General features: G+C 47.1%; 1 protein-coding gene and 1 long non-coding RNA gene across 6 annotated transcripts in view; one reads left to right on the top strand and one right to left on the bottom strand.

Moving 5' to 3' along the window:
• The window catches only part of EYA2 (EYA transcriptional coactivator and phosphatase 2), a 220,112-nt gene continuing 193,929 nt past the window's right edge, over positions 1–26,183 (bottom strand). For all 5 annotated transcript variants that reach the window (XM_074347387.1, XM_010958638.3, XM_074347386.1 and 2 more), the window contains 6 exons: positions 22,460–22,518; positions 19,325–19,485; positions 15,529–15,643; positions 14,492–14,613; positions 9,333–9,433; positions 1–775 (listed from right to left, as the gene is read on the bottom strand). In XM_074347387.1, the coding sequence (XP_074203488.1) occupies positions 695–775; positions 9,333–9,433; positions 14,492–14,613; positions 15,529–15,643; positions 19,325–19,485; positions 22,460–22,518 (639 nt within the window). In that variant the 3' untranslated portion in view covers positions 1–694. The remainder of the gene's footprint in view (positions 776–9,332; positions 9,434–14,491; positions 14,614–15,528; positions 15,644–19,324; positions 19,486–22,459; positions 22,519–26,183) is intronic.
• LOC123617934 (uncharacterized) lies at positions 3,016–22,098 on the top strand. Its single transcript, XR_006726239.2, has 3 exons — positions 3,016–4,716; positions 19,345–19,478; positions 20,069–22,098. It is a non-coding gene; the product is annotated as an uncharacterized LOC123617934 (long non-coding RNA).

Raw genomic sequence — 26,183 nt, 5'->3', positions numbered from 1 at the left:
TTCAAAATGTAAACGTGGTTTTATTAATGCCTTTTTCCGTCACAAAGTACTGCCTCCTCCCAGGGTCCCCTCTTCCTAGAAAACAAGATGGCAGCATAAGGCACGTGCACTGTCCACATGACATCAGGTTAAGTCATTAAAAACGAAAATGAGCAATGGCCCTCCCCACGGCCCCGAATCGCCTCCCTCACTGTGTTGAAAGAATGATTGTCCCCCCACAAAGCACAACTTGGGGCAGAGAGGCTTAAATTAGAACTGCGCACTGCCCCACATGCCAGCTTAGAAAACAAAAACCAACGACTAAGAAAACCAACAACACAGGTACAAGAGCATAATACCAGAGTAATGCAATTAGTCCATAAATTAAAAAGGAAAAAAAAGAAAAGAGCTTGTCCCCTCCTCACCGCCAGCCCTCCCCCGAGTCAGCAGTTCCTTGCTTTTGTTCTGTGAGTCTTGTAGAAAGGTCTGGTCTCCAAGCCAGCCCTTTTCCCCAAAGTTAAATATTCCAAAGCCATTACTGGGTACTCTGTTTCTCAGGACTGAAAGGACAGCTTCTGACATGGTCACCAGACACGTCCTCTTGGCTGGAGGGGCCCAGCCTGGTGTCCAGCATCTGGCAGGGAGGCGGAGGAAATGAGGGGTCTGGGTGGGTGGGATGCATCTGTGATGGCAGGTGGCGATGCAGCCGGTTCTGCTATAAATACTCCAGCTCCAGGGCGTGCCTCAGCGCCTCCAGGTCTGCGTGGCAGGATATCCGCCAGAAAGGCATGTTGTGCTGAAACACAGAACAGCAGCCGCGTGGTTACAACCCTGCCCCGCGCCTCCCACAGCCCCTGGATCCCAGGCTCATGGTTAAAGCTTTAGGAGACATCACCCTGAGTCAGTATAGCACGCGGGTATTTCCCACACTGGAAGGCACAGAACACGGTTGGTAGAACCCTATGTGGTCAGTACCCACTGGTCTGGCCATCATTTCTATTCCTTTGAGCCTGTTCTGATCAGCTTATCCTGCCCTGTTGGACACGTGGACTGTTGGATCCTCTCCCCTCTGTTGGGACCAGTGTGGTCTTAGGCGGTGCGTTGACAGGGAATTAAACCACGCAGTGAGAAAGCTGTATCTTCTTTGAGGGGGCGGCAGTGTAATTAGGTTTATTTACTTATTTATTTGAATGAGGTACTGGGGATTGAACCCGGGACCTTGTGCATGCTAAGTATGTGCTCCACCACTAAGGTGTACCCTCCCCTCAAAGCTATTCCTTCTTAAACTGTGTTCTCAATCCTGCTACTTCAGGAAGAAAGTCTCGGCTGGCTAGGCGTGACTGTGTCCTCACCCCACAACTCCCTAATCTCCATTTGAGCAGACAGGACTGGCCCCAGCCAGAAAGTCTTTTTACCTTTCCCTTTTCTTTACGGCAGGTGATGCTTGCTCTGTTTTACTGTCATGCTATCAAGTTTTCAATCTTAAATAGAAGTAAGTTGACTGAAAGGGACACCTCAGGTAGACGGCAGTACAGGCAGCAGGCAGATACGGCAAACGCTGTGACTGGTGTAAAAGAAGGCTATGCTGATCATGGAAAGAAATCGCTCAGGTGGGGGAGAAATCTGTGAAATAATCGATAGTGTGAGGGTTAAATGTTTGAGTGCCCTTTGCAAAGCTCTGTTCTACCATCACTAGCTAGGTGACCTTAGAAGACTTTGCAGCTTGTCTGTTAAAATGGGAATAAAATTTGTTGTATCCTTTGTCTATTTTATTTTGCAGATGAGGAGAGTGAGGCACAGAGAGGTCCTGTCTGGCTCCAGAGAAAAAACTTGACTCCATGTTTATCACTGGAAAATTTAATCATTGGCTAAAGTTGTTGCCTGTCCAACATCCATCCTCCTTTCTTCGTACTACCAGAACGCTGAATTTGGCAGCGCTGCGCCATGGAGGTAGGGGATAAGTTATGATTGTCTAAGTGAGCTACGACAACCCCAACACTGTTTGCCAGGAATCTGTCCTGTATCCCTCCTGACTTGTGACCTGTTGAAGCCAATGAGGAAGTTGACTGGGGACCTCTGGGGAAGATTTTTCTCTATGATTAAAGAGACACCTGGGAACTCCTTCCTTCTTACTTTCCCTTTTTATTTGCATGCTGACATGTTAGTATGTGATGCCTGGAGCTGTGGCAGCTGTTTGGAGATCATGAGACCACAAATCAGAAAATAAAAGGCCAAAGATGGTTAGAAAGGTAGAGCAAAATGATGTCAAGAGATGCTTGGTGAATTTTTGACTTACCAAAACAACCTAGGATACACCTACTTCTAATCTTGTCAGGTGAGCAAGTATTTAAGTCACCATTACATAGGTTTTCTGCTTCCCGCAGTTAAAAGACACTGAACCTCCTTAAGACAGTCATTGGCCTTCAATTATTTACTGAGTGAACAGAGGGTGCTTCATGAACATACAGATGCCCAGAGTTCTTATGGTGGTTCTGCTGCCCCATGAGGTTCTGTGCCCACAGAGTAGAAACTGTATAGGCGTCTTTCTGGTCCCAGGAGCACAAAAAACCCTTTCCTGCCTCTGGGGGCTCCACACCTATTACTCTGGCAACTCTTTGTGTCATTGTTCATCTCTATCTTTCTGGTCTGAGGTAGGCAAATGGTAACAAGTCCCCCAAAGGCATCTACATCCTAGTTCCTAGAACCTATGACGATGTGAGTTTACACAGCTAAAGGGGTTTTGCAGGTTTAATTAAATAAAGGATCTTGAGACAGGGAGATTACTCAGAGGGCAGGGACTTTGTCCGATTGTCCACTGCAGTGTCCCCAACAGGGCCTTCTGCACAGGTGGCACGTATGCACGGGGCTCTTACCAGAGTCACAAATAATAAATTTGTAGGTAAGAAGTAATAATTTCATCTCTTGGTAAGTGCTTTGATGAAACAGAACAGGACAGTAGGGTAGACAGCAATTAGGGGGAGGGTGTCTACTTTTGATAGCTGGGTCAGGGCAGGTCTCTCTAGGGGGTGACATTTAAGCAGGCCCCAGAGAATAAGAAGGAGGGGGCTGTGCCAATGTGGGGCAAGGTAGTCGAGGCCGAAGACACAGCAAGTGCAAAGGCCCTGAGGGAGGTTTGAGCTTGGAATGTCACGTTCATTGCTGCCTTTTGTGGCTCCTGGTGCACAGTGGGTGCTCAAGAAATATTCATGAAAGGAATGAAAAGAGGACGGGAGGGAGAAAAAGAGGGAAGGTGAGTTTCTCCAGCAAAGTCCTCAGTGAACACGTCTTTTTTTCTTTTGCTCAAAGGAAGCAGAAAACTATCTCATGGGCAACATATGCCAACTCTTTAATGCTGTTCAGCTCCCTCGCCCTCTCCTCACCCTGACCAAGCCTCTCATTCTCTGCAAAGATGGATTCTGGTTGCCGCCTGGCCAATCCAGTCCCTCCTTAAAGAGTGTATTTCATTTTTCTGGGAGGAAATGAGTGAAGGGGAAAAGACCATCTCAGCTGCCTCCCTCCCAGGCCTGGTGGCTCCAGAGTGGATTTATCACTTGCGGAGAGACAGAGACAGATGACCCACTAAGACGGAGATATTAACACTGTCAGCTGAAAACAGTTGAAGGCCTGGGTTCTGTCGCCGTATTTCACGCAGCTCAGGTGTCCGGCGGCCTGGGCTAATGAGTCGCATCCGTCAGGCTGGCAGAGCTGCTGGCTCACAGAGCCTGTCACTAATGGGCCGCTTCAGACACTGGCAGGGCCTATTAGGGGAGCTTGGTGTATGTTGGGGGTGTGTGCCTGAATCTTCTTTGTTGGACTCCACTCTCTTCTGACCAGCTTAGGGGTGCGGCCTGACAGTGTTTGAAACTCCTAAATCCACCTCCTTCCCGCCAGACATTTGGAGCAAAACACCCATCAGTTTGCACGTACCAGCTGTGTAGTTTTAGGTAAATTAACTTCGCGGACCCTCAAACGTGTCCTCTATACAATGGAACGGAATGGTTCCTGCTTTGCAGGGTTTTTCTGAGGATTAAAGCGATGACGTCAGTTATAAAGCCGTGGTTAAGGCCTGGGGTTAGGTAGGGTGCCAGTCGCAGCCCTGCCACGCGCCAGCTGTGACGGAGATTGCCAGCTGCCTCCCAACACCCGTTCTCCCCTTCACTCTCAGAAAACGCTCCTATTCTTTAAGCTAAGTACCCAGTGGCTGAGAAGAAAGGCTACACTTCCCAGCTACCTTTGCGGCAGGGCAGGATCATGTGATTCAAATCTGGCCAATGGGATGTGAGCAGCCGTGACATCCAACGGCTACACTTCCCAGCTATCTTCGCGGCAGGGCAGGGTCATGTGATTCAAATCTGGCCAATGGGATGTGAGCAGCAGAGCCGTCCATCTCTCTCAGCTGTGCTCTTAAAAGGAGGCAGAGCCCTTCCCCTCCTGCTTCCGGGTGGCTGGAGTGTGAACGTGGGCTGGCGAGGTGCCGTGCTGCGCTTGGTGGAAAGAGCAGTTCTGGGGCTGGCAGGGCAGCAGGATAGGAGGACGGGTTCCTGATGCTGGCCCAGCTGTCCGGGCGGCTGACGAGAGACGAAGAAAGCTCTGTACTGTCGAAGCCGCAGTCTGGCCCCTTTGGCAAACCAGACTCTACTCCGCAGACCCTGAGTCCGGCTGGAGACCACCCCACCGGGCCCTTCAGCTGCGTGTCGGCAGCGTGCTTCTCCCGTGCGCTTTGAGCAAACAAGAGAGGTGGGTGAGTGTTCCTGTTGTGTGAAAATTGGGGTTCATGTGTTCCTGCTCTGCTGGCTCCCCAGGTGGGAGAAGCTGCTCTGAGTTTCTGAAGGCGGAGTTCGCGTTCTCTCCCTCCCCTAGCCCTGCGGAATAGTAAGCACACAGCTTAGGGCTGCTGAGGGGCTAACAGGTCCTCTGCTGGGCCCTATGTGCAGCTGTGACAGATAAGGAAACGATCAGCTCAGAGAGGGGGCATCATGGGCTGAAGGCCACACAGCCAACAACGGCAGGGCTGGGATTTGGGGCACATATTTCTGTGAGAGCAGGGCAGCTGTAGGTGGAGGTGAGGGGGTGCCCGCGATCCATAATTTAAGGCATCACCTCCCTTAGCTCACCCTCCTCCTGGCCCCTTACATAAGGGCGACCCTGGACCAGCAGTTCTCACAGGAGAAGCCTGCCCTCTAGGGGTGACTGTGGACACTTCTAATGGTGTGGGTTTTATTAAAAAAAATTTTTTTTTTAAATTGAAGTATAGTTGATTAACAATGTTGTGTTAGTTTCTGGCGTCCAGCAAAATGATTGTCATACATATACATATATATTCTTTTGCTTTATAGGTTATTGCAAGATACTGACTATAGTTCCCTGTGCTATATCATAGGACCTTGTTGTTTACTTATTTTATATATAGTAGTTTGTTTCTGCTAATCCCAAACTCCTAATTTATCCCTCCCCACCCCTTTCCCCTCTGGTAATTGTAAATTTATTTTCTATGTCTGTGAGTCTGTTTCTGTTTTGTAAATAAGTTCATTTGTGTCATTTATTTTTAAAGTCCACATATAAGTGATATGATATTTGTCTTTGAGTTTACTTCACTTAGTACGATAATCTCTAGGTCCATCGGTGTTGCTGAAAATGGCATTAATTCTTTGTTATGGCTGAGTAGTATTCCATTGTGTGTATATATATTGTGTTATATTATATATATGTGTGTGTGTATGTATATATGTATAACACCACATCTTCCTTATCCAGTCATCTGTCAGTGGACATTTAGGTTGTTTCTCTGTCTTGGTTATTGTAAATAGTGCTGTGAACACTGGGGTGCGTGTATCTTTTCGAATTAAGTTTTCTCTGGAAATACGCCCAGGAGGGGGATTACTGGATAACATGACAGCTCTATTTTTAGTTTTTTAAGGAATCTCCCGCTGTTTTCCATAATGGCTGCACCAAATTACATTCCCACCAACAGTGTAGAAAGGTTCCCTTTTCTCCACACCCTCTTCAGCATGTATCATTTGTGGACTTTTAAACGATGGCCATTCTGACTGGTGTGAGGTGCTGCTTCATTGTAGTTTTGATTTGCATTTCTCTAGTAATTAGCAATGTTGAGCATCTTTTCATGTGCCTATTGGCCATCTGTATGTCTTCTTTGGAGAGATGTTTATGTAGGTCTTCTGCCCACTTTTTAGATTGGGTTGTCTGCCTTTTTGTTATTGAGTTGTATGAGCTGTTTATTTTGGAAATTAAGCCTTGGTTGGCCACATTGTTTGCAAATATTTTCTCCCAGTCCATAGGCTGTCTTTTTGTTTTGTTGACAGTTTCATTTGCTGTACAGAAGCTGATAAGTTTGATTAGATCCCATTCGTTAATATTTTTGCTTTTATTTCTATTGCCTTGGTGTATTTGTGGAAGAGGGTGAGCTATGAGTCTCTCTACTCTGCCATCTTGGCTCCGCCCCCCTATTTCTAGTGTTGGGAGACTGACTTAAGAAGACCTTGCTACAACTGATGTCAGAGAATGTTTTGTCTAGGTGTGTTATTTTTGACTGTCATCATGATTTGGGGGCATGGCAAGTGGAGGCAGGCATTCTGCCTCATCCCAAACACCTTCGACCTGAATGATTTTCAAACATCCTGCCAGATAAAGAAGTACAAACCCATTCATAATAACCTGAGCATACACCTTAACTCCATCTTAAGTGTGGCATATAGAGTATCTATTTATGTATATACATAAACTATAAATATAAAGAATCTTTTGCATGCTTAATAAACCCCAAATTTTCGAGGGCTGCAATTACTGTGTAAATCAGGGGAAGTCTATATTTTGTTTTATTGAGAACCTTTCCAGTTGCTTCGCACTTTGGAGCAATCACATTGTGGCCACAGCACCTCACCAGCTTCGTGTGAGGCCCAGACCGCTCACCTGGGTCCCTCTGCATTTGCTGGGTCGCATCCTCAGTGATGGTGCATTTTGGTGGGAGCATTGGGATTTTGTGCCCAAATGTTTACATACTGAAGCTCACATTATTTTGAGTATACATGACTTTCCCCTTTTTTTCTCTCTGATGTCATCAGATGTTGATCTCCTGGACATTATGGTTATAAGAAGGTTTTATTATCCATTAGTAATAGTAAATGGTCATTTCAAAATGTCTGCTCTGCCGCCCTAACAACCCGCTCTGACTGGTGAGATGGTGGGAGGACAGCAGCCACTGCCCCATGGATGTCCTGTCATCCTCCAGGTGAGAACTGGAAGGCAGGTACAGGGGTGTCCACGGCCACAGGCCTAAGCTGGCTCTCATTCCAACTTTGATAGAAGCAAAGTTTTACTATGATCACTGTCACATGTTCCACGCAGAGTTTTCAATTAGATCTGAACTTGGAAGGGGGGGGGCTCTTGAAACCCCCTCCGACCCTGGCAGTGGGCTTCACACAGTCTCACCACAGAGACCATGCTCTTGACTGGCATGTTATTCCTGGATTCACGCACTAATTCATGTGGTTCATGCCATATCCTGGTGTATTACCTTGAGAAGGGTTATTTACTTAACATTTTTTTTTCTCTGTCAGTTCATTTTTATTTTATTTGTTTTTTGTTTGTTTTTGGTCTTATTTTTTTTGGAGGAGGGTAGGTAATTAGGTTTATTTATTTATTTTTTAACAGCGGTACTGGGGCTTGAACCCAGGGCCTTGTGCATGCTAAGCACAAACTCTACCACTGAGCTATCCCCTCTCCCCCATTTTTATTTTATTAAAAGTTTTAAAAAAATTTATTTTGTTTTTGTTTTGTTTTCGGGGGGTAATTAGATTTGTTTATTTTAATGGAGGTAAGGGGGATTGAACCCAGGACCTCAAGCATGCTAAGCACATGCTCTATTATGATTTATACCCTCCCCTCCAACCCCAGTTCATTTTTAAAGTTATGGAAATACGCTTTAAAAAGAAGTGCTCAGAGTAAAAGCTGAAGGCCTTCCAAAGGCCTCTGGGGACCTCCCTGACCTCACCTCCTGCCACCCCCCCCCACTTGCCTGGGGCATTGCTGTGGCCATGATAGCTCCCTGCCCAAGCTCCAGCTTTCTGACCTTTGAACTTCTTGGTTCCTCTGGGAACTCCCTGCCTCTGATACTCACTTGGCTCCCTCCCTCTCCTCCTCCGTTTTTGCTCAGATGTCACTTAGCAGACCTGTCTTGACTATTATCTACACTTACAGCCTGCCCCACCCCAAGTGTTCCTCTTCTCTGCTTTATTTTTCTGCAAAGCTCTGGACATCATCTGACATGCAGGTTACACTTATGTGTTGCCTGCTTGTCCCCAGCCTGTGAGCTGAGTGAGGTGTAAGAGCCCTGTCTGTTCTGCTTACTGCAGAACGCCGGGTGTCTGCAATGCTGGTTGGCACACAGTAGGTGCTCACCTAATGGAGCTTACACCCTAGCTGAAGGATCTGTGACTAAGCTACCAGTTACACAGGTAATCCTTTCATCATGCATAGGATGGAGGAGGAGGAGTGTGAACAGCTTGGGGAGGGAGTTGCAGGCAGGCCTGATTTAGCTGGAAGATCAGAGTGGGAGCTGACTGCGGGGTAGGGGATTCTTCCCTCTGGAAGTGTTGCTGAAGCTGAGGCTTAAGGATGAGTCTGGGAGAGCTGGGGAAGAGGAGGAGCCTTCCAGGTGGATGGAACAGTATATGCAAAGGCTTCTAAGTGCTGGTCTCTTAGGATCCTCGGGGCCCTCCCTCTTCTTGTGGGTTTCATCTGCTGAGACCCTAAACATTTTTGTATTTCCTTGGAATTTGTTTCTGGGGAGGGAAGGGGGAAACCAGGCCCCCCAAATTAAGCTCTGTGACATTAACAATCCACTTCCCAGGCCTCTGGGTTTGGGGGTGGCAGGCTCTCTGGGATGCTGTTGACAGGTCCAGACCCAGGACTTTGGCAGCTGTTTCTTTTCCAAGAACAGAGCCACGGCCACCAGAGCCCCTTGCCCCTCTCCTCATGGGCCTGAGATCACAAATGCAGGATTTTCTTTTTCATTAGCTTAATGCTGTCTTTATTAACTGGGAAGGGTTCCTGGAACATATGATCAGTAAGTATTAAATAAAACACACACACGTGCACCAGCCCCCCACCAGCCTGCCCTGACACACAGGCTCTGGGCTCCCCAGCAGTTGTCCCAGAAACAATGCAGGGCTACCAGAGGCGGCAGCCAAAGGCCTGGAGGGGGATTTGCAGAAGGAAATTACTCAGGATGCTTCTGCGATTTCTAAATGGGAGCAGAGCGGCAAGCACAGAGCCTGGGAAGCAGACAGGCTCGAGAGAAGGAAGAAGCAGTCTGGGAGATGGACAGGAGGAAGTACCTTTTTCGCTCCCTGCTCTTCTTCCACGCCATCGCCAATCACAATGTAGACAGCTTTCCTGCCGAATCTCTGCATTATCCTCTCGAAGCAGCTCTCCTTCCCTGCAAGCACAGAAGAAGGAAAGAGAGAAAGGCCGCTTGGTGAGGACCCAGGCTGGTGGTGAATAATAACTGCTAATTAAGAACTTGTTGTGTGTAGTCATCTTCCTAAAGGCCAGGGATTATCACTGCATCCTCAAACAGACTTTGAGGTGTCACTGTCACCATCCTCAGGTGACAGAGGACAAGGCAGAGGCACAGATAGGTTAAGTGGCTTGCCCACGGTGACACAGCAGAAGAGGCAGTGCAGTGGGGTAAGCAGGCTCTGGTGTCTACGTGGCTGTCCGGGGTAGTTGTGATGGACCCATTTTCCAGATCAGGACAGAAGGCTCTGAGAGGTGAAGTGAGCTGCCCAGGATCCCAGAATTAGGACGCAGAGGTGCCAGGATTCACACGTCCGCAGGTGGGAAGCCTGGCGAGAGTGGCCCTCATGTGACTCTCTTGGACATTTTTTTCTTGTTTCCTGTAAATGATCACTTTTTCGTGTTTTCCTTCTTCTCAGGTGCCCGGACAGCAGCATAAATCCTGGCACACTGAATTCAGATTTTAGCTCATCCTGCCTGTCGGCAAATTGAGTAACCATAATCATAATGAGAACAGCTGTAGTAACAGCAGGTGTCACTCGCTCACTCAATATACCCTGTACTCTGCCGAGTGCTTCACCTACATCAGGATTTCTTGGCCTCTGTGTTACTTGTATTTTCCGCTGGCTAATTCTTTGCTGTGGGGGCTGCCCTGAGCATTGAAGGATGTTTAGCAGCATCATCTCTGTCTCTACCTGCTAGTAGCAAACCTTCCAGTTTAAGAACGAAAAATGTCTACAGATGTTGCCAAGTGTTCCCTGGGAGGCAAAAGGACCCCTCAGTCCATTGGGAGCCACTGATTTACGGTAATTCATTTAACTATCACAGAAATCCTCAAGAAATTGGAATTAAATACGTTATTTTTTTAAATGGAGATACTGGGGATTGAACCCAGGACCTTGCGCATGCTAAGCATGCGCTCTACCACTGAGCCAAACCCACCCTCCTTGCATTTTATTTTATTGTAGTCACTGTACAATATAAGTTATGCGTGCATAATATAGTGCTTCACAATTTTTAGAGATTATGCTGTATTTATAGTTACTATAAAATATTGGCTGTACTCCCCATGTTGTACAGTATATCCTTGTAGCTTCTTTTATACCTAATAGTTTGTACCTCTTAATCCCCTACCCCTGTTGCCCCCCCACCCCGATTCCCTCTTTCCACTGGTAACCAGTAGTTTGTTCTCTGTATCTGTGAGTCAAGTTTCTTTTTTGTTATAGCCACTAATTTTATTTTTTAGATTCCACATAAGTGATATCATACAATATTTGTCTTTCTGTTTGATTTATTTCACTTAGCATAATGCCCTCCAAGTCCATCCATGTTGCTGCAAATGGCAAAATTTTGTTCTTTTTTATGGCTGAGTGGTATTCCACTGTCTATATGTACCATGGAAACAACCTAAGTGTCCATCAACAGATGAATGGATAAAGAAGATGTTATATATAATTCCTATTTTAGAGATTAAAAGACTGAGGCTCAGGGTTGTTAAAATGCCTTGAAGATGAGCATAGTGGTAGTTATAATAATAACACAGCTCTAGAAGGGGTACAGTTCAAGTGGTAGAGTGCATGCTTAGCATGCACAAAGTCCTGGGTTCAATCCCCAGTACCTCCTCTAAAAATAAATATATAAAAACCTAATTACCCCCCCCCCCCAATTTAAAAAAACACACAGCTCTTATTTTTGAGCACTGTGTTCTGCTGGGAACTTCTAAACTGCTGTTTCGCATGCACTGTTTCGCTTTTATCATATGCTTAGAAGTACTGTGGTCTTTCACTTCGTGGACTGGAAAGCTGAGGCAAAGAGAGGTGGAATCACTTGTGCAGGGTACCCAGCCAGCAAGGGGAGAGTCAGGATTCAAACCCAGGCCGCCTGCCTCACAGCCTGGTCTCTGAACTACTCTGTTACACTGTGCTAAGCAGGAATCCATTTGTCTGCAGTCTGCTTTCTCCCCTTAAGAGCACAGGCTGGGCCAAAGCAGTAGGTCACCACTGTCTTCTGCGTTAATGGAAGTACACTTCCTTGCTGTGCCTCCCACTAGGGTAGGTGGAGCCTGTTCCCCAACCCCACTGATACTGTAATGGCCATGTGACTTGACTGGACCAATGGAATGTTTGTTAGGGACCTGCCACGAGAAATTTGTATGGGTGGTCCACATCTGCCATCTGTCAGAAGACTGTGCTGCTGGATGGCTGCTGGTCCCATAATGAGGAGATATGTGGAGCACATCCAGAACCTGGAATCAAGTCCAGCAGAGCCAATGCTGGCTCACCAGCTCATGAGCAAGAAATAAAAACTGGTTGCTGCAAGCCACCAAATGTTGGGGAATATTTATTAATACAGCATTATTAATAGCAGAAACCTGAGTATTGAAAAAATGATTTTTATGTTAAAACAAGGAACTAGAAGCTAAATTTCTGTCTTATCTCAACTTTGACTACTCCTAGTTCTTTGATCTTCAGGCACCCCAAGTGGGAAACAAGAACCACTCTACCACTTCCCTGAGAGCATCTGATTCCTCTGATGTGGACGCAGAATCCCTGGGTTAAACGAAGATGTTGGATATGACTGAGTTAGAGGTTCCTTTCTTGAGGATCAACAGAAAAAAGATTCTGTTGTCAAATGAAACTTTGCTTTAAAAAGTTTTATTACAGGACTTAATGGAGTCTTTGATTTGTTCATGTTCATTGTGAGTTTTCCAAGCTTATCTGACCACTGGCTGAATCCTTTGTTCATGAGTCATCTCTTGAGAAATGCTGTCCCAGACCAGTGTTTCTCAAACATTCCAGAACTACATCCTCAGTTGTGACCAAATACAAGAACCATTTTTTCTCTTAAAATCAACTCACACTTCTATTTTTACTTAAGCTCATTTAAATGCAGAGTAGAAAAAAAAATACAGAGTAGAATCACTAAAGTAAAAGGAAAACCAATCACCTCACACCCATTAGGATGGCTATTATCAAAAGAAAGAAAAGATCAAGTGTTGGTGAGGATGTGGAGTAACTGGAATCCGTGGGTACTGTTGGTGGGAATGTAAAACGGTGCAGCGGCTGCTGTGGATGGCAGTTCCTTAAAAAGTTAAAAACAGAACTACCATATAATGCAGAAATTCCACTTCTGGGTATACTCCCTAAAGAACTGAAAGCAGAGTCTTCAAGAGATATTTATACACATGTATCCACAGCAGCATTATTCACAATAGCCAAAAGGTGGAAGCAACCCAAATGTCCATCGATGTATGCGTGGATAAGCAAAATGTGGTCTAGACATACAATTAAATATTATTCAGCCTTAAAAAGGAAGGGAATTCTGGCACATGTTACAACATGGGTGGACCTTGAGGATCTTATGCTAAGTAAAGTAAGCCAGTCACAGAAAAATACTGTATGCCTCTGCTTATATGAGGTAGCTAGAGCAGTTAAATTCATAGAAAGTAGAAGGGTGGTTGCCGGGGGGAGGGGGAATGGGGAGTTGTTGTTTAATAGATACTGAATTTCAGTTTTATAAGATGAAAAGAGTTCTGGAGATGGATGGTGGTGATGGTTGCACAACAATGTGAATGTACTTAATGCTCCTGAATGCTACACTTAAAAATGGTTAAGATAGTAAATTTTATGTTATGCATATTTTATCACAATTAAAAATACATTATTTAAAAAAAGAGGTTCTAAATGAGCCTAAAAGTACACAACTAGAGGTGTGCAGGAAGAAAACAAAGGTACACACAAGGTACTGCTTCAGAATCTAACGGCCATTTATGGCCTGAACATCTGTGATTTTAAAATCTAAAGGCACTTTTATGTCATGTTCAGACCCAGACCTTTAGTAAAGGCAAAACTGCTCTAAGAAAATGCTTCCAAAGCACATACTATAAATTGTTTTTTTTTTTTTTTGCTCCAGAAAAAAACAAAGGGTAAAAATTTCTAATTAAAACTCTGTTAACTGGCTAGATTTATTTTGTATTTTTATACATTTTTAGGTGATACAAGAATAAAAAATCAGCCTCACCCCCACTTAAAACCACTATTACTTACCTGATGAGAAATGATGCTGTTAATTTCTAGTTATTGAGTTCTCTTATCTGATGAAAGCTCTGAAGCTCTGAGCCTAAGCCTTGTTTTCTTTGTTAATAAGGGAGATTAGCAAGTATTAGAGGCGTCAAAGCAGGATGACACTAAATTGAGACTCTCCTTGAAAGAGTAGTGAAAAGAAACAATAGTTTTTTCTCTGTGTGGTTCAAGGATAGAGTCAGGATCATTTAATGACTTGTACCACCTAAATTAACACCACCTCATGTACCATGCTGGGGTGGGAACTGTCTTCCTCCTCTTCCTTAGTAGCAGCTATGGGCTACCTTTCCCAGCTTCCTTTGCAACTAGTTGTAGTCATGTGACTAAGCTGGACCAATAGGTGAGCAGAAGTAACATGCACCCCATTCTGAGTCTTGGTTTTAAAATATTGGATGTGCATTGCTCCTTACTCTTCCTCCTTCCCATAAGCTGGAATGATGATATGGTGGACTCTGATCTGACCATGTTACATGAGAATAAAATTATAGGGGATGGTGGAAAAATAAAATGGGAAGGACCCAGGTTCCTGGGTGAGTATGAGGACAGAGTCACCCAGTCAGCCTGGATCACTCACTCTGGTCTGTGGCCATCTGAGGAAGAAATAAGCTCTGACCCTGGTATAGTGATTAAGCCCTTGTATTTGGGACGTGTTCGTGATACAGCTTTACCGGTAGCCTAACTAATAAACACTTTGGAAAACTGTGGTCCTCACTGATTCTCTAGAAGCAGAGGCTTAAAGCAAGTGGATTATAGGAGTTATTTTGGAGATCTGAGTCATGCCTGTGGACAAGTTCTTTAACCTCCCTAGTGCCATTTTCCTTAAACTTCCCATACCCAGCATGCAAAGCTGACCTCACCCTCCCTCCCTGCACCACCCTGAGGCCCGGTCCCCCTACCTGTCTTGGTTGCACTGTAGATGTTCTCAATAGGAAACACAGAGCCCAGACCATACAGCAGGACTTTGGCCAGGGCAGGAATCAGTTGAGTGGTGGTGACCAGCACGTTGACACAATTGGGCCTAAGGACAAAGGAGACTGTGGGTCAGAATCCCAATGTCCCACAGGCCTCCTCCCCCTGCAGCCTGAGCCTGGAGTTGGTGGGAATTCTGGGGGGTTTGGAGCCTATGGCTAAGTCATCTTCAGGTGAGGGCCCAAGGACTCTTCAGCTATTCCTCTTAGCTTCCTGACACATTGAAATGGAACACAAGTATAATACTTTTTCTGTTTCAAAAGAAAATGCTTATTGCAAGGGCCACAGACTTAAACAGCTACAGGGACCTATTGGAAATGTACATGAGTGATAAAGAGCAAGTGTAGGACAACAGGGAGCAGTGAGGACTGGGGTAAACTGGACAGCACACAGCAGTTCTGACATTTTCAGAGATCCTAGAAACTGCAGCTATGGATTTACTTTCCCAGGTTTAGGACAAAGTGTGTATGAAACAAAACACATCAGCACATGGATTCAGCTCATGGGCTGCCATTTTATAGCTATTCATAGATTGGGTCACAAGAATTCTGATGCTGGTGCAGAGGGTAATTTGTTCTCTGGCCCCAGGGATCCTATTTAAGAGCAAGAGGCAATTTACTGGGAGGCCTAGGAAGAAACTGGACCCTCCTGACTTCACTAAGAGCCCTCGGATGATCTGTGACATCCCATAAAATGGTTTTCAGAGGGTGATGTGGGCAAGAGCAGATGGGACAAGATGGACCTTGTACAAAGGTCTTTAACTTGGCTGGACCCTGGTAAGTCTCTGCAGCATCTGCTCTGCTATGGGCCGTGGTGCCTTGTACACCTCTGCTTTATCAAATCTGGAAAATGCACGAGTGAGAATCTGGAGAGTCCGGTTCTCCAAGTGTGAGAATGGAGGGGCTGCCACCTTTGAGCGGGAGCAGGTACAGTGGCACAAAGGGAAATGCGGGCTCCCACCTACCGGGAATTGATGAGGTTTAGTGCCTTCAGGGAATGGGTCAGCCAGAGGTCAGTCAGAGCTTCCAGCTCGGCTCTGAGCTGCAGCCAGGTCTCTCTTTTGGGAGCTCCTATCAAGCCTGTGGACAAAGGAAATAAAGGTGTGGCCGTTATCATTTTAGAGGTCTGGGGGGAGTAGGAGTAGAAGGGGAGTCTAGCTGCTGTAACTTGAGGTTTCAAATCAGATGACACCCAAGGTCAACTTAATCCAGTGACCTTAATCTTATTTTGGGACTGACAGATCAATCCATCCATTGACTGACCCATGCGATCACCCACTCACTCATCTGCCCATCCACCCACCTATCCATCCATCCATCCAACAAAGAATTTGGGAGTGTCTTCTATGTGTTCAGTATTGTAATAGGCACAGAACATACACAGATGAATAAAACATGCAGATTACAGAGCTTATACTGTTACAGTGGAGACAAAAAATAATGACTAACATTTACTGAGTGCTTATGTGCAGGGCCCTGTGCTTTTAACATGACTTATTTCATTCATTCTCACAGCAGCCCTAAAGGTGACCACTCTTTTTATTTCTTCTTTTTAAAATATTGAGATATAATTGACCTGTAACATTGTGTAATTCAGGTGAAGAAACTGGGGCTTTGTGAGGTGGACTGACTTGTTCATCATAGGGAGGAAATAAGGGTGACAGGTTTGGCACCCAGGCTGCTGACCTCCAGAGCCCACTCCTTGGTCTTTCAGAATCTGTCATTCTCTCAGTTATCAGGGTCCTTAAGAGAAAGTTCAGACTCCACAGCCCTGGACTCTGCCCCTACTTAGTTGCCAATCTCATCTCTTGCTATGGCCTTGATGCCCTTCCATTCCATCCCTCCTCTCTGTTCCTTGAAACAGCAAGTGTACTTCTGCCTCAGGACCTTTGCACACCTCATTTCAGAACCCGCACCCCTCTTCTTATCTTACCTTCCCTTCTTGCCTGGCTAACTCCTTCAAACTCAAATGTCATTTATTCTGGAAGGCCTGTCCTCGTCAAGTCTACTTTATTCTCTCAACATACTGTACCTCTTCTTCATAGCACTTGTCACAACTATAATTTAAGACACACCTGCGAGATTCTGTGTTTGATGTTTGCTCTGTGAGGCAGGGACCAAGTTGGCCTTGTTTACCACCACAGTACCAGCCCCTATAGCAGGTGTCTCTTCAACAAACACATGGAGTATTTGTTCAAGGGAGAACACATTCATTGGGACAAAATGCTGAAGGCGGCCTCTGGTTTTCCTTTCTCTCTGCACCTTCTCCCAGCTCCTGAGCTAGGGCCCTTAACAATACAAAACCTCAGGGGCATTGCACTTTACAGTTTACAATAGACCTTCCTATGCCTGCTGCCATGAGTATCTAGCTGGTCAACCACTCTGACTTTGTATCTGTTACAAACTTGAAGTTTGCATCAAGTTATAGTTTGTTTGCTCCTGACCCATGGCTTTTCCCTCCAGACTTGGTCTCCCTCCTCGGATAACAAGAGCAGCATTTAAGAAGCGCCGACGGTGTGGCGACACTGTTCTCAGCACCTTCCATTGCTAATTCTACACACGAAGAAACAGGCACAGAGAGGTCAAGTAACCTGCTCAGGGCTACACAGGACGTGGCAGAGGAGGGGGGTGTGAAATCAGGCAAAGTTCTCTGAACCAAACCACTGCCTCCCAGATGTTGACTTAAGAAGCAGTTTTCTTTTTTCATTCTGTATCTCACAGACATCTCTTTTCTGAGTACACTGAAACACCTGGAATCCTATTGGCTGTGGTGAGCCCCCCAGGCTGGTGGCCGCAGCCCTTACCAGCCTAGTTCTGCAATGCAGAAACAGCCAGGGGAGGGGTAGAGGAAGGGGGGCTGCCCACCGGCGTCCTGCCAACCACAAGCCCCTCGCCTGCTGACACATCAGGTAATTTCCCCTCAGCTTATGGAAAAGCCACACAGCCTGACAGAAGCCCTGGGCATTTCCTGGGGCTTAACCTGGATGGGGAGCAGATGGCCCATCCCTGTCTCCCCTACCCCAAGCACAGCTGATCCCCTCCTCTCTGTGTGCAGGGGTGGGTGAGCAGGCAGGGCGACCCAGAAGCTCTCTGCTTCACTCCTGCAGTTGACAGACTTGGATATGAGAGGCCACAAAATGTGGGCAGAGGTGCGGGAGTAGCCAGCCTGGGCTGTGTGATGCTGGGTAGGTTACTTAACCTCTCTGGTCTCGGTTTCCACCTTCATACAACATGGACGAGAAAAGCAGTTACCTTATAGGGATGTTGTGAAGAGCAAAAAAACTATTAGATAAAAAGTCTTCATAACAGAGCCTGGCATGGAAAACAGTCAGAAAACATTAGCTGTTGCCAAGCCTGCAGCCATGGACAAGACAGAAAATCCTTCCCAAAGAACTGATGGTCTGTCCGGGGAAGATACAGGAGAACCTAAAAGACTCCCAAGCAAAACTGCGAGGAACTAGTGATAAATGCTGTTTACTAGGTGCCTGCTGCACACCAGGCACAGGGTCCTGCCTTTTGTGTGCATTAACAACAGACCGCTCCATAACCCAGGGAAGTGGAATTACTTTTACCCCCACTTCACAAACTTAGAAACAGGCTCAGGGAGATAGAAAGGGGCAGCGCTGGGACCAGAAGTGGGTTCTGTCCAGGTGGAGACCCTGAATTCTTCCTGGGACTCTACTCTTTCTGGGGATGGGGCCAAGGTGTATTTGGAAGATACTCTTAGCTGCCCACTCAAACCTCTTCCCTTTATAGGCCAGTAGCTGGTTAGAGACATTGTGATCATCAAAAACATCCTCAAATGCCTCCTGGGGGAGAAGCAGCAGCATTTCTGGTCAAGAACCACTCAACTAGAGAATTCCAGGAACAGTGATGGAGGGCCTGGTCACTGCCGAGCCAATCCTGCCTCCAGCCTCTTCCACATTTTTTTGTTCAGTGTGATAACCAACGCTCTCCTGCTGCTGAAGTCAGTGGCTTTCACCTTGGCTGCACAGTAGAGTCCTCCAGGGAACTCTGAGTCCTGATGCCTGGGTAGCAGCCAGGCCAAGGAAATCAAAACTGGACGTTCCTTGGGGGTTCCACTATGAGTGAGAATCAGTGACTCCCAGTGCACCTGCAACTTGAGTGTTTCCACAAGTCACCTGGGAATCTTGTTAAAAATGCAGATCTGACTCAGTCGCTGGGGGGCAGGGCCTGAGATCCTTCATTTCTAACAAGCTGCCAGGTGATGCTCATGTGGCTAGTCCATGGATCACAGTCTGAGTAGTGAGGGCTGAAGCCAGTGGTCCTCAAACTCCAGTGAGCGTGAGCATCACCTGGAGGGCAGGTTAAGACACAGAGGGCCGGCCTGCCCCAGCTTCAAATCCAACAGGCCTAAGGTGGGGCCAGAGAATCTGCATTTCCAAGTCTTCAGATGATGTGGATGCTGCTGGTCTGAGGACCGCACATGGAGAACCACTGGTTGTGACTAAGATACAGCAACTGGGGGGAGATATAATCATGGCAAGATACTTCATTCATTCCTCCGCTTCTGCCCACCAACGTGAGGATGATGAAACACTAGTGCCCTCTTCTCGGAGCATCATGAGGATTACACTGAGCGAGCTAGGATTTATAAGCCTCCCAGAACAGTGCCTGGCACAGAGTAGGTGAGATGGGAGTGACAGCATCCGACCTTGAATTTCCCTTGGCTTGGAGGTGTGGCCGAGCACAGGCAGACCCTCTGACCACCGTGGACGGCCCTTTTCCTGGCCCACTCACCGCCAACGTTGTTCTTGTAGGTGTTGTACATCTCCTTCACCCGCCGGTAGCGGAAGGCCAGCTTCCTCATCCAGTCCACGCCACCATGGACGCCGGAGCCCAGGCACAGGTTGGCTCCCGGGGCCGAACTGTGGAAGCCATCAGCGGAGAAATTGTATGTGCTGGGGAGAGGGAGGAGACAGTGTTAATGTGGGGAGGTGGGGGCTCTTTGCCAGCAGACCGCAGACCCCATGGGACCCATGGTTGGAGCTTAGGGTGCCCCTGTGTCCCTGAACAGGTGGAGGTGCTGTGTGTTTGTGTGCTCTGGGAAAAGCAGAGCCATACTTTTATTAGCTTCCCAAAACAGCAGGGGCATCCTTTGCTCTTGCTGAGTTAGCATTCACTCTCCTTTCTTTTGGTATCAAAAAGCATCTCTGTTTTTTGGGGGTGGGGAGCCATTCTGTTCCCTGCAGGCAGCGGGCAAGCTAGGGAAAGCCTCCCTCTCTCCCCCTTTGGCATTTGAAGCTGGAAGCCAACTCCAAAAAATGACCGGCGTTGGTTCATCCTGATGGAAGGTTCCAGGAGGAAATGCCAGTTAATTCCCACTCCTTTGATTTCCAAATCTGCCCTGCTTCACCTCCCCTGTAAGGCTGGGCTGCTGACCCTTTCTTCCTATTCTGTGAGCATATCCGTATCTTTTTATAGAAATTCCCTACGTTAATTTTTTGGTTAAATTCGGCAGAGTCAATTGCTGGTACTTTGCAGATACAACTCCCCACCCTGAATACAGCTGCTGGACTAACAAGTTGGACATGTGGATGGGGGATGAGTCAGAGCGCCACATGGAGTTAACAGCAGAAGCGACAGCTGGGAACCAGAAGGGGAAAATGCGTGGGCGATTCACCACCTACAGCGGCTCGACTGTGAGAAGGAAAACCCCAGCTCTCCACAGACCCCTCTTCCCCTCCACCAGAAGCTTGGTACAGGCTTGCAAAACCACAGGAGTAAAGCTTATGCTACAGTGTCACCAGGCAAAACCAGAGCCTGACAAGGGATGTGTGTACCAAAAACTTTAAAAATCACAGTCTCTTCAGAGAGAAAAAGATGGGGGAAGCAGGTCAGTGTGGTCCCATGGCCTCTCAGGGGATGGGTTTGACTGATCCATTTGGAAGTCAAGGTTGGTGCCTCCTCATCAGGTTCCTGCTGCTAGGAATTTGAGCACACCTTCCTCCTTCATTCACAGGACATCAGAGACTCTGGACATTGCGGAAGTTTCCCTTTAAGTAATGATGGGAATGTAGAACAACACCTTATGGACCACTCCCTGGGCAGTGCAGAAAGGTTAGATAATTTCTTCTTACAAAAGAACACTGACTACAAACTCAGAGGATCCCCTGGGGAGATGCCTGGATGTTCTGCCAAGAGACGGAGGCCAGGGAAGGGTGTCCGTGAATCCTGCCTCCCCCACTTACCAGCTGTGTGAGGTTGGGCAGGTTACTTAACCTCTCTGTGCCTCATTCCCCAAGTGTAAAATGAGGATGATTATAAGAGCAACTATTTCCTAGGGTTACTGTGAAGATGCAATGAGTTAATTCAAGTAAAGCATTTGCAACAGGGCATGGTGCAAAATAAGGGCATTGCCAGGGTTGGTTTTTTAGTGTTAACTGAAAAAAAAAGGGGGGGGGCATTTGATACTTGGTGCCTCACACACAGTAGGTCCTCAATAGACAGTTCTTTTTTTAATTGAGGTATAGTCGATCTATAATGTGTTAATTTCTGGTGTAGAGCATAGTGATTCAGCACAGTGATACATACATATTCCTTTTTATATTCTTTTTCATTAGAGGTTATACAAGGTATTGAATCTAGTTCTCTGTGCTCTACAGCAGGACCTTGTTGTTTATCTATTTTATGTATAGTAGTTAGTATCTGCCATGATACATATTTCTTGAATGAAAAAACAGGGAATTTGGCTTCTAGGGGAGGAAAAACACCCCTGGATTGCAGATTCTTGAAGTGAGGTACCAAACCAGCTCAGTACGAGTCAGGGTTCAGGGAACATTGCTCTAAATTCCGAGCCAGCCAGCTACAGGGGAAACTATAAAAACGGAGCCCCGGTTGCTCATTGCCTTGAAAGGGAGAGTGGTTTCCAGGGATGACTTCATGGAAAGGACACAATTAACCCTGATCTGGGCTTTATTTACTCCATAAATTGAGAAGTCCTGGCTAGCACTGGAGCCGTGCACCTTGCCAGACCTGACTGCAGAAGGGATTTTCTCAATGGCTAATTAAAACTTAGCAGGCGATCGATGCCCACCTATCACTTCTAATCGTGCTGGGCTTTGAAAAGGCTTGCAGGGCTCAGTAACATAAACTCTGATTTCTTTTTTTTGGAGAAAGTTGGAAGATACACCCAGGAAGCAAACACTAAGTGAAGTTACCATGACTGGCCCACAAGCAAAACTTACTTGGTCTCATAATATTTTTGATGGGCTTAGAGGCGTTGAATTGTGATAATTTTGGATAAGCACAGATTAACTAGGGTCCCATTTTTATAAAGTCTCCCTAAGGGCAGGCTTGGAACATTCCAGCCACATTCTTGTGAGAGATGTCTCATTTTGAGCAATTGGGCACCTTATTTCCGGAATTCATATTGTAGTATTGTTTTCTCCTAGAAACCAGACAGAGCACTTACTCATTCCAAAAAGATAATTTTTTGAATATCGACTGTATCAACTTTTATATTAAATAATATATGTATGTTAATAAATGCAGTCAAACCTTGGAGGAAGGTCTATCAGACTCTCGGTGGTGGTGATTCTGGGAGGCAAAATCAGAAGAGGTGTACGACAAGTTTTACAATACGCATGCAGGAGTTTAGTAAGCAGGAAACGAAAAACCACAGAGAGAAACAGCAGGGTTCCAGAGTTTGTGGGCAGTTCAGCCTCAGTGATTTGAGGTGATGCAGAGGAGGCGGTGGGGGCGGGGGCGGGGTTGTGATTTTTCAGCTCAGAGAAACACACGTCCCAGTTCTGGCTGGAGGCAAACACATCTTCCCCCATAGCCAGCCCGCCCCTCCTCTCTGCTTCCTCGTGAAAGGTTGGCTTGATAACCAATCCAAAGGGGGGGGGCATTTTTGACTCCCCAGATTCCTACCTTAAATCTTGCCCATTGTCATCGGATGAGACATCGTCCACGTGGATCTGGTCACAGTCCTACAAAATTTGGCAAGAGGAAAAGGGAGAAACGTAACCGGCTAAGATGATGCAGCCTTTAAGAGTTGGTTTCATAAGCTGAGGGGTGGAAAGAGCACTGGACTGAGTCAGGAGCCCTGAATTCTGGTCTGAACTTTGCCACTAAAGGTTAGGTGACCTTGGGCTAAGTCTCACCCCCTTTTGCCTTCGGTTTCCACGTAAATGAGCAGGTTGCCTAGAAGGGATGGTGGTGACTCTATAATTTATCACACAAACCAAGCTAGTTTTGCCGTGCGAAGGGGGCTGCTGTCCATGTTACAGTGGGAGGGCACGCACAGGACAGGACCAGGCTTCCTCCTTCCCCAGGTGCACTAGGGCATGTGGTCGCCATGGCCATACGGTAGAAGCCTTTGCCTTGTTCAAGGTGTTTCCTCTGCCTGGAAAGCTCTCCCGCCTTCATCTGCTTAGTGAACCTTGTAATCTTCAAGCATTAGCTTCTGGAGGTGCCCCCTGCCCAAGTCCCACTCTGTGTCCCATGATCTGTGACCATCATTTATCAAACACTTCCTATAACGTGCCAGGCACCATTCCAAGGGGTTGCCATTCAGTGGACTCCAATAACATGCTGCTTTATGCCACCCATACACCTCAGTTCTCTTTGGGGAAATACCTTAACACAGGGGAGTTAAGACTGAGGGGAGGGGAGTGGATGACACAGGTGGGCACATGACCCAGGTTCAACCAATCAGAGAAACCCAGAGTCCCTCTGGCCACAGTGATCACTTCAGAGATGAGTGTGTGGTCTCAGCTGGACCAACGAGGACCAGCTGTGGGCCTTGCGGGAAAGAGGAGCTCTCCTTTCACCACGGCGGCTGGACGGTCGGATTAAGCCTGGAGCTGTGAGAGGAAAACAGTTTGAGAGCTGGAGAGAGGGATGGGACCCGGATCACATTACTTGGTCCTCTGGCTCCAGCCACAACTGGGATAGGGCCACCCTGAGTGTGGTAGGCTGACTGATGGCCCCTCCAAGATGTCCACGTCCTAATCCCAGGAACCCTGTCTGGCAAAAGGGACTCTGCAAATGTGATTAAGTTAAAGATCCTGAGATGGGGCCTAAATGCAATTACAAGGGTCCTGGTAAGTAAGCAGCAGAGGGGTATGTGACCAGAGAGAAGGGAACTGGAGTGATGTGCTTGGAAGAGGCCACAAGCCAAGAAATACAGATGGCCGCTTGAAGCCGAAAAAGGCAAGGACACCACCAGTGTCTCCCCTCAAGGCCTCCAGAAGAAACCAGCTCTGCTGACTTCTTCAGCCCAGTGAAACTGAATTTGGACTTCTGACCTCCAGAACTGTGTTGTTTGAAGCCACCAAGTGTGTGGTAATTTGTGACAGCAGCTGTGGGAAATGAGCACACTGACTTTTCAGTTCAAGCTAGCAGGGGTGGGTCTGTGTCACTGAGCAACCAGGGGTCCAGAGGGATGCAACGGCCCCCACGGAAGCTACACGCAATTCACACCAGTCCTCTGAACTCCGCCTCCACCGTGAAGTCCATTCGCTCGGATGATTGCTCCATAAGGCAAAGCTGTGAGCGTGCCGGGCCTGCCCCCGTGGTATGGGTGACTGGTCGCCTGGTTTCGGATCCTAGATCCAGCCACTTCCCAGCTGTGTGACCTTGGGCAAGTGACATGACCACCCTGAACCTCAGAGGTCGGATTGGCCAATGGAGGTAATAATGAAACCTAGTTTACAAGGTTCATGTGAGGAGAAGTGCCTGGAATACAGCAGGGGCTACAGAAATGAGAGTTTTCACTATTGTGTTAAGATTTGTAAACGTCCACATTTTGGTTGCAAGACAGATTTAGGAAGCAGATACCACCTTGCAAAGACTGCTGGGAGAGGAGGTGCACTTGGAACTCTGAGCTTGCCTTCTGAGAAAAAGCTGGTTGTCACATCTCCCTTGATGGTAGGATAGAAGCTGGGGGAAGAAATGGTGCTGGCAACATTTTGAGCAGATCTCTTTTGTACACAAGGAGGAGGCTTGAATTTATCTTCGAGAACAGGAGCTTTGCTGAGGGGATAATGGGACACTTTCCCTTGTTAACTATTTAAGGATATAGAGAAGTAACATAATTGTTATGGAGATGTGGGGTGGGGGTGGGGACAGTGGCACTGGAAGTGGGGGGCGGCCAGGGCTGCTTTGTGGAGCCCGAGGTCGGAACCTGGAAGAAGGGGTAGTGTGGCTGCTGATCCCTCTCAGGCCCCTTGAATGGGCTGTGGATTGGAAAGGGGTTTGCTGAACCCTTTGGACTGGAAAGAGGTTTGTTTCCAGAGTCCCTGGCACACTTTGCCCACAGCTCTGTGACGGGGACAAAGCAGGATGGGACCCTGCATGTCTGTGGGCCAGGGCCTGGGCAGCGGTATGCTTGGAGAGGCCTGGGTGGCAGTGACAGCAGGGAGGTCCACCAAGCGGCTTCCTAGTGGTCAGCCACGGGCAAATGGAGTCGGAGCAGACAGCAAAGAACATGGCGGATGCTCCATGGTTAACCCCAACTGAGAAACTCTTCGGATGGGGCAGGGGGCCGGGGGCACTGAGTGATCACTGTTGAGCCAGCAGACATCTGGCTTCTATCTAAACCTTTTCTGTTCATTATTCTGTGTTGCCTTTCTTTCTGTATATCCAGGACTCTAATCTCTTGGGGTATAAGTTATCCCCCTCCCCCAGAGCGGGTGTCCTTTCCTAAAGACTTGAGCATGATGGTACACCCCCAATTAAAGACTCTATAGTCATGCTAATACAGTAGCGATTAGCCACATGTGGTTATTTAGAGTTATATTCAATTAAAATGAAGTAGAATAAAAAATTCAGTTCCTTAGGCCTATTTCAAGTGCTCAATAGTCAAATGTAGCCAATGGCTACCATATTGCATGGTATGTTTCCATCAACGTAGAAAATTCTGTTGGACAGCACTGCTCTGGAGGGATAAAAAAACGTGACTGACAATTTCTCCTCTACGTTGAAAGGTTCAATTAGGGAAGAGTTTGCAAGCTGGCCTGGAGACACAGCTTATTTAGCTCACACTGGGCTGAAAACAATTTTTAGAACGATAGTCATCTCTCTCTCTACCCCCCACCTCCTCCCCTCCCTCCTTCCCTCCCTCCCTTTGTCTCTCCAGATTTTCAGCTACTTGGGAATTTCCATGCTCTGGCAAGGTAGGGCTTGTGTTCTTCTATTCCTACAGTCCTTAGTCTCAACATCCATCTCCACTCCTCCACAGTCCCTACTGGGTTTTCTTCACTTTCCCTTATCTGGTTACTTGGCCCCTGTGGGCATCCTAGTTTGAGACCTCTGATCCAGAGCAATCTTATACAGATGGAAGGATGCTAGGACCAGCCATCCTAATACATTAATGAAAACTGTATTTAAAAGCCAAAGCTGACTTCAGAGACCCAGGCATTGAGAAAAAAATTAATAGCAGATTTCCCCCAAGTCCATTGCTTTGCCTGAAATTGGAAAAACACCTCCCAGTGGCCCCTAGTCCTTCCCTCAAGCTTGAAAGCTGCTTGGGGGGTCACCCGGGCTCAGGCCCCTGGACAGGGTTCCCCGTGCTTTCCCTGATGTCAGGGGAAAGGTATGTGGGGAGGCTCTGGTTTCCTCATTTGCAAGGGGATTGTTGGGGGCGCTAAAG

Source organism: Camelus bactrianus, chromosome 19 (genome assembly GCF_048773025.1).
Source record: "Camelus bactrianus isolate YW-2024 breed Bactrian camel chromosome 19, ASM4877302v1, whole genome shotgun sequence".
NCBI lineage: Eukaryota > Metazoa > Chordata > Mammalia > Artiodactyla > Camelidae > Camelus > Camelus bactrianus.
The sequence above is the reverse complement of the archived record's forward strand: the minus strand, read 5'-3'. Positions and strand labels throughout refer to the sequence as shown.